General features: G+C 35.4%; 1 protein-coding gene and 2 long non-coding RNA genes across 6 annotated transcripts; 1 reads left to right on the forward strand and 2 right to left on the reverse strand.

The window, feature by feature from the left end:
* Positions 1-1,466: 1,466 nt before the first annotated feature.
* LOC110866064 (protein FAR1-RELATED SEQUENCE 5-like) lies at positions 1,467-3,057 on the forward strand. The gene is made up of 4 exons (XM_022115417.1): positions 1,467-1,718; positions 1,824-2,031; positions 2,298-2,383; positions 2,461-3,057. The coding sequence occupies exons 1-4, from the start codon at positions 1,467-1,469 to the stop codon at positions 3,055-3,057; spliced, it is 1,143 nt and encodes a 380-aa protein (XP_021971109.1).
* A 1,493-nt stretch (positions 3,058-4,550) lies between these two features.
* Positions 4,551-5,460, reverse strand: LOC110945143. Its single transcript, XR_002595058.2, has 3 exons — positions 5,386-5,460; positions 5,161-5,266; positions 4,551-4,607 (listed from the first exon to the last, which is right to left on the reverse strand). It is a non-coding gene; the product is annotated as an uncharacterized LOC110945143 (long non-coding RNA).
* Positions 5,461-9,728: 4,268 nt separating this feature from the next.
* On the reverse strand, positions 9,729-11,576 carry LOC110864364. 4 transcript variants are annotated; one of them, XR_004859884.1, is made up of 3 exons: positions 11,363-11,576; positions 10,768-11,255; positions 9,729-10,006 (listed from the first exon to the last, which is right to left on the reverse strand). It is a non-coding gene; the product is annotated as an uncharacterized LOC110864364 (long non-coding RNA). The 4 variants fall into 4 exon arrangements; XR_002549807.2 differs by having other exon boundaries at positions 10,768-10,892; positions 11,019-11,542; XR_002549806.2 differs by having other exon boundaries at positions 10,768-10,892; positions 11,363-11,538.
* Positions 11,577-13,538: the final 1,962 nt, after the last annotated feature.

Here is a 13,538-nt window from a genome sequence, read left to right on the forward strand (position 1 = left end):
ATCTCAATTTGTACGATTTTGTTTTTTTGTGCTATATGTTTTTTTACAGCAAGGTCTGGGTTTACAAATACTCATTTTGCTGGTTTCATATTTTGCATGTGCTATGTTAATGTGCTGATACGAATCGCCAAACGCTCGTTTCAAATTTTGTTTCATGTGCTATGTGAATGTGTTGATACGAATCGCCAAATGTTGTTTTCATATTTTGTTTCATGTGCTATGTTAATGTGCTGATACGAATCGCAATGTGCTATTATCATATCTAAAGTTTTTGGTTTACGTTGAATAAAAATGTTTGAAAATTTTTGTTTTTTTCTTTCCAGCAATACAAAATGTGCTATCATTAAATACAAAGTGCTGATTTTAAATTAAAAAAATTGTTGAAAATATAGGATTTTTTGTTTCCAGAAATACAACATGTGCATTTTATAATTTTTGATGTTTGAAAATATATGATCTTTTCGCTGACTCATCAGCTTGTGCTGTTAGTTACCATTACGTTTAGGTGTATGATGTTTAATCCAATTTAATTTTTTCATTTGATATGTAGAGCGAAGTGCTAGATATGGATCTGGAATTGTCCGGAAATCACCACGTACATGTAAACTTAGTTATATTCCGGATGTAAATATATCTAAAAGACCAGAAGTTGGTATGCGCTTTAGGACAGTTGATGAAGCTTATGCGTTCTACGAGAATTATGCCAAGTTGGGTGGTTTTACAATTCGCAAGAACACACAAAAAAATGATTAAAGGTATTGTTACACTGAAGTACTTTACGTGTTCTAAGGAGGGGAAGAAAACATTTCAGAAAATTGACACAGTCAATGATATGGATGTGGATAACGTAAAAGGTAAACAATGTCGTACAAGGCCTTCTATACGTACAGGTTGTCTTGCAAGTATAAAGGTTCAGAGATTGGACGATATGACCTACAAGATTTACTCTTTTTACAAAGAGCATAATCATACACTTGTGGAAGAGGGGGATTATTAGTTTTTGAGTGCTGCTAGAAATTTTTCTGTTGTTCAAGAAGATTTTATTCAGAACTTGTCAAAGTTGAATATTGGACCTGTTCAAGCATTCAACATTATGAGAACTCATTATGGTGGTTTTGAGGAAGTTGGCGCCACAGCAGTTGATTGTAAGAACTTGAAGAGAGATATTAATGCTTACATTGGAAAACACGATGCTGAAATGGTTGTTTCTCGTTTGATGGACAAGAAACGTTATTTACCTGATTTTTCATGTGAGTATCTCAATGATGAGAAAGGTGAGCTTCGTGGTCTGTTTTGGGCTAAGGAAGAAATGAAGCATAATTATATGCAATTTGGGGATGTTATCGCATTCGATTCCACGTTTCGTTCAAATAAGTAGGTTTTTTTATGTTTTTATATCCTTGACTATTTGTATTATATCATGCAGTGATGCTCACTATTAATGTTGGTCATTTTTCATATATGACATGGTATTTGTCCCTTTCACCGGCATACATAATCATCACAAGAACGTTACCTTTGGTGCTGCTCTGTTAGCATCGGGGACTGCTGAGTCATGTAATTGGTTATTATCTGCTTTTAAAAAATGTTATGGACGGGAACCACGTGTAGTTGTTACTGATCAAGACCCCGCGATGAAAAAGGCGATACGGGAGGTGTTTACTACGAGTCGACACCGGCTGTGCATGTGGCACATCATGAAAAAGGTTGCCGAAAAGGTAATAATATTCATAAGTGTACGGGATATTAATTGTTATTTGATGATACAATTCGATCTATGTTAATGTAGTTGTATTTTCCTAACATAATTTTTTGGTTTAAAGGTTGGGCCGACGTTGAAGAAAGATAAGTCTTTTAGACAACGCATTTGTGACATTGTTTGGACTGATGCAAGTCAGTCGGAGGACTTTGAGGAAAAATTGAAAGAAATCATAAGTGATTTTCATTTGACTAGAAACAAATGGTTGTCCAATATGTATGCAATTAGGAATGATTGGATCCCTGCTTATTATCGTCACGAGAACATGTCAGGTTTGATGCGAACAACATCTCGTTCAGAGAGCGAGAATCGTTTTTTGGGCAATTTAGAAGCAGCAGTCATACCCTTGTTGAATTCATCAGTCATTTTGAAACGGCAATTGAGTCACAACGATACAAGCACCGGAAAAATGATCACGACACAAGGAATACAACTCCGGCTTGGGTTACGGATTTAAATTTTGAGAGAGAAGCTAATGAAATACATACCAGGAATATATTTAACGATCTTCAGCATGAGTTACTCCTTGGTGTTACAGAATCACACTCTATGAACGTTGAACAAGTCGGTGTTATTAAGTTTTCAATTAAGGATTTAGATGTTGAAGGTTCAGTCTTGCGTGAGGTTAGTTAGTTAAATTTCAAATTTACTAGCATCCATAGTTATTTTATGTTTATTTATTCTTATATTTTTTTCCTCAGGTGCTTTTTCGAGAAGATGATATGGAAATAAAATGTAGCTGTGGTAGGTATGAACAATATGGTGTGCTATGTAGGCATATATTTTTGGTGCTAAAGATGCCTAAGGTTGAAACTTTTCCTAAAAAATATGTTATGAGAAGATGGACAAGAGATGTTGTCCCAAGGAAGACTGTTACGTCAGTTAAGGAGAACGCCGAAGCTAATCAGACAGTGGACGGTGTTAATAAAGTTGTACGTGAAATTATGATTGGGACCGAGTATATTGTTGATAAATTGTCAAAGGACATGGAGAAGCTGGCGTTGTATAGAGATAAAGTTAAAGGAGATATAGCTCAACTAGATGAGATTTGCGGGTCTTCTCAACCTATACAGAAGAAGGACAGAATTGCTACTTTGCTTGGGTTTAAGCAACCTGATAAAGATACTGTTCGAGCTCCGGTTGGTATTAGAACTAAGGGGTGTGGTTTCAAAAAACGGATTAAGTCTACTTTTGAGCAAGTTTCTACTAAACAGCCAAGGAAGCAAAGGACATGTGGTATATGTGGTTCTCACGAGCACGACAAGCGTAAATGTGATAAACAACCAGAAGCAAGTTAATCAAAATTTTTAGTTTTTATGTTTTTTACAGTCAAGTGCTTTTCTTTCCGAATTATGACTATTGTTACCAACTGTTAGTTCGTATTGTTTTGTTTTTACTGGACGTCAACATTTTTATCTCAGTGAGTATTTTGGTGTGTTTCAAACGTCTATAAGTAAATATTGTGCTGCTTTCGACATAGCACAACAATATGCGTTTTTTCGGTAGTATTTTGTTTGAACTGGCCTTTAATATTTATAATACAGTAAGAATTTGGTGTGATTCATATGTTTTATAAGTTATCAAACGTGCTAGTTTTGACATAGCACAACAAGATGTGGTAAAGTTTCGTATTAACTTGTGATTTGATTAACATGAACCCCTGTTGGTAAAAGAATGTCCTTATTCGGCCCGTTTTCATGAAAAACGAGTCAAAGTATTTCTTTTGGGGCAATGGCATTTCAAGTGCTGACCATTGTCGCGCTACTGATAAAGACGAATTTTGCAAAACGCGATAGAAAAAAGGCCAAAAACGGTGGTAATGGTAACCTGCCCAATCGGTAAGCCAACTGTACCCAGTTGACCTTTACACACCAGCCCCGGTGATTGTTCAACCCGCAAATCAGATTAAAAAAAACGTGCCCGATTCATGCCAACTTCACATCGGCTGACTTTCAATCTGCAGACATCATTGGTCAGTACAGAATGCAGTCATCAGATTTGTTCCATATCCTCCACAAAGTCATAGCCAAACATATACGTCAATTGTAAATCAACAACAACATCAATTCAGTCTCGTGTGACATAACCAAAAGTGCTAAGTGTGCAATATTATGAACTATGTTTAAAACTAAAAAACTTTAAATTGATAAGACGCATACTATCATCTAAAATACGCAAGAACTTCAAAATACCGACAAACCCAAAAGCCATATGTACTGTTCTAAACATGGAAATACTTGCTAACAAAAAAACCATATGCAATGTTCTAAAAGTATTACCAAAATAACATAGTCAATGAGTTCGGAAAAAAGTGCCAACTAAATAATTAGAATTCGGTCGGTCACCCTCGTGTTTATCCTTTTATATGCATCTTTCATGTGTTCTTTTCTCGAAGCTAGATCCAACGCTTTAAATTGACGGATTTCATCCAACACAAATTCTTTGTTCGTGTTAAGGTCTGACAGTAGGATTTTGGCTAAATATTTTAACCGTAGATCATTTAAATTGTATACTTGATCTGGTGATTCTATTCGCAACCCACAGTTCCAATTTTTCGCTGTTTCTCCCTTGAAATATTCCATGTGTCTCATCGCGAAGATACCACAATCATTCGAATTATTTCTTGTTCTCCATTTAAGTTCCAATCTAGTTGGTTTACAGCTCAATAGGTCTTCTGCAGCTGGGTGTTTAGTTTCTCTCAAATATTGACATAAAGCAGTTGTCTGTTTCGATACGCATTAATATTAGTGTGCTAAAATAGTAATTTCTGGTAATAATTTAAAATAGTTACATTTACTATCATAACTTCCTCCCATCATATTGTCCAACACTTGTTGCATAATAATCTCTATTAATTCAAAGGTTTTTAATTGTAATCAACACAAACTGTTGATCTAGAATATAGATGGTTTAGATTTCTTCTTATGGTTCTCACAGTATGTGCTGTTTGTACAGGATCTTAACCCATATATTACATATATACTAATTTCTATTTCTATACAATAGAAATACCATGGAGGGGAATAGTGTCAGACAGCTGTCTGGCACAATTACAAATTTTCCCAATACAAATACCATGGAGGAGAATAGTGCCAGACAGCTGCCTGGCACTTCCCTTGTCCAACCAAATTACAATTTTTCTCCGTTTAAATTTACAGTTTTGCCATTGGTTGTTTTTTTTTCTCTCAGCCAAATTACAATTTTGCCCTCAGTTCAAGTTCCCATCGTTTTTTTTAAATTATAATCACGTCATCGATTGTTTGTTTTGTTTTAATTAGTTGACTCGGTCTAATTTTTATTAAGATGTGAACTAGTGTTTAAAACAAAATAAATGTGGTCATTATTTATTAAGATGTTCCACAAAATATAATAAAATAATAACGTTAAAAAACAATATCTACCTCAGCCACCCACACCACTCCGGTATACAAATTTCTTTAAACAGAGAAATCACGGTCAAAGAGTTTACTCGCATCTGGTATTCAGCTACAGCACGATCGTTGACTCCTGCGATTTTACAGACAAACTATGAATTAAAAAATTGTAGAAATATTAAACAAGTAAAAGGAAAAGGCTGAATCAGAAAATGGAATTAAAAAGGCTGTATCGGAAAATGGAAATCAAACCAGACCGAAAGGAATGCTTGAACAACTGGCTTATGAGTTTTAGAAGCTCATCTTGAGTGTTTGTGTTTGTGTATGGTGAGTTAATAACTATTTTGAGTGTTTTTTTTTTTTTCCGGTGGGGTGAAGAATAAGATGCAGCAGCGAGCAGGTATTAGTAGTGGTGCACAAAAAACCCGGACCCGGACCCGAAAAAAAAACCCGGAACCGGGTATTATAAAACCCGGGTTTTTTATACCCGAACCCGAACCCGACCCTACCCGTAGGGTAGGGACCGGGTATGCATATTTGATCTAAAACCCGAACTCGGAACCGGGTTTTTTATACCCGGTTTATACCCGAAACCCGGTTTTATAAATACCCGAACCCAAACCCGGAACCGGGTTTTATAAATACCCGGAACCGGTTTTTAAAAAAACCCGATTATGATGTAATCTTGTTTAATTATGTATGCATTAAGATTTCTAGTTCTTATGATTTAACAAAATTATGTATGCACTTTGATGTAATCTTGTTTAATTATTAGGTTTCTAATGATATTTGCCACTGCTACTTAATTATTTAGTATTTTTCATTACAAGTGGAAACAAATATGCCAATATATGTTGGCCCTTCTATTTTCTTTGTTTGTTTAATATCATTATTAGTTTCTGTATTTAATAAATTGTGCCTCTGTTTATAAAGTTCAAGAATAACCACATGAAGAACTATAAATTGTGCCTCTGTTTATCAATAGATTTGATGTCTATGTGTGAGAGTTATGTTTGATACATTTTATAAGCATAGTTCCGGTCGGGTTTTTTTAATACCCGGTGCGGGTTTTTTCCCAACCCGATGCATAACCGAACCCTACCCGATGAATACCCGAACCGGACCCGAACCCGGAAATAGGGTATTATAATACCCGGGTTTTATAAAACCCGACCCGAACCCGGGTATATAGGGTATACATTTTTGGTAGAGAACCCGGACCCGGACCCGACCCGGTTTTTAAAAAAACCCGATTTTGTAAAACCCGATCCTACCCGAAACCCGGTTTTTAAAAAAACCCCATTTGTGCACCACTAGGTATTAGGGTTATAAAAACAAATGGGCCGGTTACAAGATGGGCTGGTTATAAGCCCAAGTCAACCTTCAAGCATTTGTTAGTCGATTTGTAGACCAAGAATCATTTTTGTCTTGTTCTTGTTATACATTATTTGGCAATTAAAAGACTTCGCTGATATACGCAAAAGAAAACGTTATGTTGAAAGAATCGTGGGGATTTTCAAGGTGTTGTTTTATTTTAAAGTTAATGAAACTATAATTTTTTTGTTAATTTATAAACTAACACAAACTAGATTTAAGCTCCCCCGCGTTGCGGCGAGGGCGTAAAACTAAGCCAAATAGCACTAACGCCACATCATCGTCAGCGACTACCAACACTGAGTTGATCTAGGACCCGCGCGTTGCGATGAACTTATCAAACCAAAAGAAAGAAAAGTACAACATTGAACCACACATGCATGTTGTGTGACTTGTGTCGTGTTAACTCGCATAATTTTGAACGAAACAAAAAAAAAAGTTAAACGACACACGCACGTCGCGCCGTCTTAACTCACAAAATCTAAAACGAAAATTTGCGAAAGATGAAAAGTGTAGGGGACCAAAGTTGAAGGTAAAAATATTGTGTGGCTAAATTGAAAATAATGAAACTTTTTAGTTAAAAGTGAAAAAAAAAGAATTTATTGTGAGTTAAAATTGCAAAACATAAAAACTTTTGAGTTAAAATTAAAATATCAAACTCTTTTTTTAATCCCCAAAAGACATGAGTTATAACTCCTTATGCACAAAAATATTCCAAATTTATGGAATTAAAATAATATTAAACCAAGCCCCTTTCATTACACTCTTTTTAGGTACATCTAAGGGAAAAAAATGTGCCTCAGCCACATTGGAACACCTTTTCCTTAACCAAGCTCCTTAGTTTGGGTTTATTTACCATTTCATTAAAGCCCATTTAACATGTAATCTGGCTCATATCTTAATATGTCCATACCTACTACAAAATTACAAATATGAATTGCATTTGTTGTATACTAGTAGATGCCCCGCCCGCGTTGCGGGGCAATGACCGAATAATTCTCAACCAATTAAAAAAAGACTTATAATTTTGCTAAGAAAAAAAACGATGATAAGACCGTAAATTTTCGCTCAGGGCAAAACTGTAATTTTTCAGGACTAATGAGCCAAGGTTAGGCAGCTAGAGTTATGCGCCGCCCGCGTTGTGGGCTGCTAAACCGAGTATTTCTTAGGTTAATAACATGTACGCCTTTATGTCGGTTAGTTATACATGCTACCTATAACACGATATAAAAAAAGACAAATCAAGTTAACCAATTAAAGAAAAACAGTAGGATAGTTATGATAAAAAAATTTAACTAAAACGATGACAAGCGTGTAACTTAGATGGGGGCAAAACAATAATTGTCAGGACCAATTAGCGAGTGCTAGGCAGCTGTTTGGCATGAATAAAAACAAAATTAACTCAACAAAGTAAAATAAAACACTATCATGATTTTGCCAAAGAAAAAAAAACGATAGCAAGATTGCAAATTTTAACGGAAGTAAAATCATAATTTTAAAATGGAGGTAAAATAATATTTTGAATTGAGGGCAAAAGCATTTATTTTTGTTTTGAAATGGGGGCAAAATCGTAATATTTTAGCTGCAGGCAAAATCGTAATTTTTAGCTGGGGGCAAAGTCGTAATTTTAAACTGGGAACCAAATCGTAATTTGGCAGGACTCTAGCTGAGGGAAAAACCATATTTTTATTTTAAACTGGGGGCAAAATTGTATTTTTTTAACTGAGGGCTAAATCGTAAATTTAAGCAAGGGGCGAAGGCAAAATTTTATTTTGAATCGGGGGCGAAATCGTAATTTTACACATGGGATAAAATTGTAATTTTGGCATCACCTATAAACAACTGAAATAAAAAAAAAAAAAAAAAAAAAAAAAAAAAAAAAAAACCACAAAAGTCAAGGCCACCGCCAAAAGTGGCGAATCGACTACCAAAACTATTACCGAATGACATCAGCATCTTATAAATGTATATGTTTAAAATTAAAATTGAATTTTTTTTATTAATTTAAATATTACGTATTAATTTTATTAATAATGTCCATACCTATGTTTTATTTCTAATTTTAAGTATTATTGAACTTCAACTAATAAGTCAGTTATTAAAAAATAATAATTACACAATCATTCAAAACTTGTGTTGATAAAATAATATTATTATCTTTTGAGTCCAGATAATTTCTTCGACATGTAAATTGCTTTCCAAAACATTAGGAAAAAAGAACAGGAGATTAGAAAAGATTAGAAATTCCAAGTCGTTTAACTCTTTGTGTTTTAACTCATTTAACACAAGATAAGCTAGTTTAATACCCGTCCGGTGGACGGGTTACGTTGAACAACGCACAGACAAAGTTAATCTATATTAAGTGTACATAATTTTAAATGACATTACAACGAAAAGCACCATTCTTTAATTTATAAAAGGAAAACGAACGTCAACGATATACCACCACAAAACGAAAGAACATAAAACTGATAAAGTAGTAAAACATGAAATGGTGTTAGTTTAATGCAAAAGTAAAAGGTGGGCAATCATGAGCATTCAATAGCGCCCCATGAATAGTGCCTATGGTATGGTCGGAGGATGCTATTGATAAGAAATTGGCTGACGTAGATGGCAATGATGTTCCATACCACCCAACCTAAATACAGTGAGAATTATTAGACGCAAGACAACAATTTGCTTATATTTTTATGCTATCTTCCTATTTTAAAACGGTACAACAGGAGGTATTACAATCTAATGAGGCATAGTCAGTCACATACATGAAAAGTCGGTCATATCCAACATTCATAGTAATTTATATGATTCCGTTTACACTTGTCAATTTATTTGGTTTTGTTCACTGAATGATAATAAGAATTAAATGAGCCAGAATTTTTTTTTCTTTTCGAACATCAACCATTATATTTAAACCATAAAATAGTACAAGAGGTTAGCTTCCTGCTGAGGTTCCATTTTTGTTGTCATTTTCATCCAATTAGCAAACTGGGTTAGAATTTTCTGTTACTTTTTCCCTTTTGTCGTTTTCTTCATTTAAATGAAGGGTATAATCGTCATTTAATGCAATAATAAATTTTAATTTAATGAGGAAGACGACAAAAAATGGGAGAAGTTAGCAGAAAATTCTAACCAAGTTTGCAAATTGGATGAAAATGGCAATAAAAATGAAACCTCAGGTCCCACAAACAAAAAGTTTCATCTTTGTACTAAAGTGGCAAAAGTGACATAAACTCAGAGACCGTTTTAGCATTTTTAATCAATAGAAAATAATAAGGTATTCATTTGGCTAACATTGTTTCACTGAATGTACAGGGTATTTACAGATTCCAAGCTCCATGTGAAGACATTGATTCCATCAATCATACCATAACCATAGTCGGTTATGGTAGAGAAGATGATGTGGATTACTGGATAATCAAGAATAGTTGGGGAACGGGCTGGGGAGAACAGGGCTTCATGAGGTTGGAGCGTAATGTAAACAGCTATGGAGGAACATCACCTAGAAAGAAAGAAATAAAGTGGTACTTAGACAAAGGCATATATTGTATACAATTCATATGCATATCGAAACTTAGTTCTACTTAGAGCATTCGCAATTGATTCCCCATCTCTATAATATACTTAAAATGACAAGTAAAATAATTGATTTTTATAGACGTCATTGCCTACGTCTATTAAAAAACTCTGTGTACTGTCTATTGAGGGTGGTGATCCGGGGTCTATATCAACAACGTCTTCTATTTCTTCTTCATTAATAATATGTTTTGCTCTAAATCATTCATTTCTATTGTAAGGTCAAGTTATTCTACAAATGCTCCTAATTGTAAGAAGTGTAAGAAGGATTTATAGAGTGACAAGTGTCCAATAACCTAAAATTAAACCCACTACATCACCACCCAAAACCTGAACACCCACCCCCACCCCACCCCACCCCACCACCACCCAAAAGCCTAACCCTTTTATGTGTTCAAAGTTTATTGCATATCCATTTCTTTGTATAACATTCTGTAAATAAACCCATCTTGTTCTCTTAACCATTTTACCCAAGTCATTTTTTTAATAAATCCAACTATAGCTTTACAATCTGTTCTGATTGTAAATTCTTTATGTATAAATATTTAAATTTTTCTAAGGCGTCAATTGGTGTATGTAATTCAAAATCTAAACTTGTCCAACTAGTTTAAAACAATATAAATGTGGCCATTTTTATTAAGATGTTCCCCAAAATATAATAAAATAACGTTAAAAAACAATATGTACCTCGGTAACACACACGACTCCAGGGTATACAGATTTCTTTCTTTAAACAGAGAAATCACGATCAAAGAGTGTTTACACGAAACAAGTAAAACCATCTGGCATTCAGCTACAACGATCGTCGACTCCTGCGATTTTACAGACAAACTATGAATTAAAAAATTGCATAAGTATTAAAACGTGTAAAAGGGAAAAGGCTGAATCAGAAAAAGGAATTAAAAAGGCTGTATCGGAAAATGGAAATCAAACCAGACCGAAAGGAATGCTTGCTCATCTTGATATGAAGTGAAGAGCTTCTAAAAGGTGAACATGAACAGCGGCATAAAGCAATAAGGGTTTGTGTTTGTGTTTGTGTATGGTGAATTAATAACTATTTTGAGTGTTTTTTTTTCCGGTGGGAGAGTGTTACAGTGATGGAGTTGAAGAATGGTATCGTGATGGGGAAGATGAATTATTTGACAATTAAAAGAATTTGCTGAATCATATAAACCCTAAGAATATAATCATGATCAGTGAATTATAAACAAACAGCAGTACCTTAATCGAAGGCTGATAGAGCCAAAATCAAAATTATAACCATTTTTTGTTACACAAGTACCTTAATCGAAGGAGGAAGGCGACGGTTGAGGAGGAGGCTGTCGTGGAGGAGGAGGGCGGCCGTGGAGGAGGAGGGCGGCATGGAGAGGAGGCCGCTGTGGTGGAGGCGATGGGGGCTGTGGAGAGGAGAGGAGATGGGGCTGTGGAGAGGAGATAGGGGCTTGGAGAAGAACTAGATGGGGGAGACGCGTATTTTGTTTAGGGCAAAGGGATACCAGTACAAAGTTTCATCCAGATTTAGGGCATGTTTGGCTAAGCTTATTACAGTTAAAAAAAAGACTTTTGGAAAAGGGCTTTTGTGAAAAGAAGTTTTTAAAAAAAGTGGTTGAATTAGCTTATTGATGTAAAATAACAAAATTAGGCATTCTTTTAGATATAAGGGGGTAAAGAATAGATATATTGGTAATTTGTAGTTTGAAAAGTTAAAAGTTGGCCAAGAAGTCACAATATTTTGTGACTTCTTGAAATCTCATTTTTCTTCTTTGCAAAAAGTTATTTCTAAAAGGACTTTTGGCTTAGCCAAACAAGAAAACAACTTATTGGCTTTTTGATAAGTCAATAAGCCAATAAGTTGTTTTGAAAAGCTTAGCCAAACATGCCCTTAAGCATGAACTGAACACTATTAGACCATGGGGTATTGTGGGGCGGGGGTTTGAGGCATGTGTTGACACGTAGACTTTGAGGGGCACCACTGGTAAGTTGCATGTTGGGTCGGTATGGCGGCGCGTAGCTAGCCCGCGTGGGTTGGCCACCTGTTATAAATTTTTTTTCAATTATTATAAAAATACACAAAAAAAAAAAAAAAAAAAAAAAAAACCTAGCCATCTATAGCTTAGCCAAACCAGCCAATGAGAGCCGGCCACGAAAGACCGCTAGGCCCGCCCAACGCCTGGGATGAAACCCCGGCCCAAGGGGCCACGCCGAAACCCAAGCTCACCCGAGGTGGTGACTTGGACGTTTGTACCCAACCCACGCCCCAACCCCTGCCCCATACCCCATAGTCTTAGATAAACAAACAACCCCTGTCACAAATAATGATTAGAGTTAAATTTCATTTTAGTATTGGGTCATTTTGCCAGTTTAGTCCAAACGTAAACAAACAACCCCTATCATTTTCATGTATTAAGCATCTTAAGATGAATATAGGATTGACATAAAGGTTCCCACAATGTGAGTCTAAACAGATAGATTCAAAAGGACACTAAAACACAAAGCATCTGGAGTGTGCGTTTATGTATGGTTTTATTAAAGATCAAAACAAACACATAAAAACACGACAAATCATGTTCTTGCTGTCGTATTATCATTTTGTTTGCCAAAGATACCATGGAGTTGAAGAAATGAGCTCGACAAGCAATGGAAACTGTAACGTCACGAATGAAGCAACCGGAAGACAAGTTAAAGCAGCAATCGGAATCAAAATCCAATTGTTTTCCTGCCCAGATACAGTATACAAAGCCGTACTAAAGGCTACCATAAGTGATGTCACAGATAAGAACAACATCACAAGGCCGTCTATTAATCTCTTTGGCAACTTGTAGAGAAAATCCTCATCACAATAACGAGCTGTGAGAATTGACAAAAGCGACAACAACGAAGTGGTTGATGTGAACAGTGAGATTGCATCCGAGATTGCAAATACGATGAAACTGGGTCTTGTTAAATAAATAGCTTTCCCAGTGTCCCCATTGTTGCCGCCAGGTATAGTAATAGCGGCTGCAAAAACGATTGTAATAATGAGTGTAGCTGTGATCGTGTATGAATCTGCAGTCTTTTTCATCAACTCTTCGCCTTCTTTTCTTAACTCCTTATGTTCTAAACACCATCATTGGCGTCTCTTCTTTTTTGTTCTTTGTTTCCTTGTACTTATGTTCGACGAACTTCTCAACATCATGTAATTAAATCAACTACTGTTTCAAATGTAAATAATAAGAAATCATACACATTGATATATAGAACAACAGTGTGCTAATTCACCTTAAACCACTGTAACTCCCTTTGCATTTGCAGAGCTGCACCGGAAACCACATTGAGTTTATGTATAGGTGCCAATTGTGCAGCCAAGTGCAACAAATTGTTTCCATCTTTGTCTTTCATTATTTTATGCAAAAACAAGTTGATATTCATCTCATGTACCAACAAGTTGAAAACTGATGTGCGTTAAGTGTAATATATTT

The sequence above is a fragment of the Helianthus annuus genome, chromosome 6 (genome assembly GCF_002127325.2).
Source record: "Helianthus annuus cultivar XRQ/B chromosome 6, HanXRQr2.0-SUNRISE, whole genome shotgun sequence".
NCBI lineage: Eukaryota > Viridiplantae > Streptophyta > Magnoliopsida > Asterales > Asteraceae > Helianthus > Helianthus annuus.

What these genes read in the sequence shown, in the direction of transcription:
- LOC110866064 (XM_022115417.1), top strand. Translation starts at nt 1,467, where the DNA reads ATGGTATTTGTCCCTTTCACCGGCATACATAATCATCACAAGAACGTT. An exon ending in TGAAAAAGGTTGCCGAAAAG is followed by an intron (nt 1,719 to 1,823) that starts GTAATAATATTC and finishes TTTGGTTTAAAG; the next exon opens with GTTGGGCCGACGTTGAAGAA. An exon ending in AAGGTTCAGTCTTGCGTGAG is followed by an intron (nt 2,384 to 2,460) that starts GTTAGTTAGTTA and finishes TTTTTTCCTCAG; the next exon opens with GTGCTTTTTCGAGAAGATGA.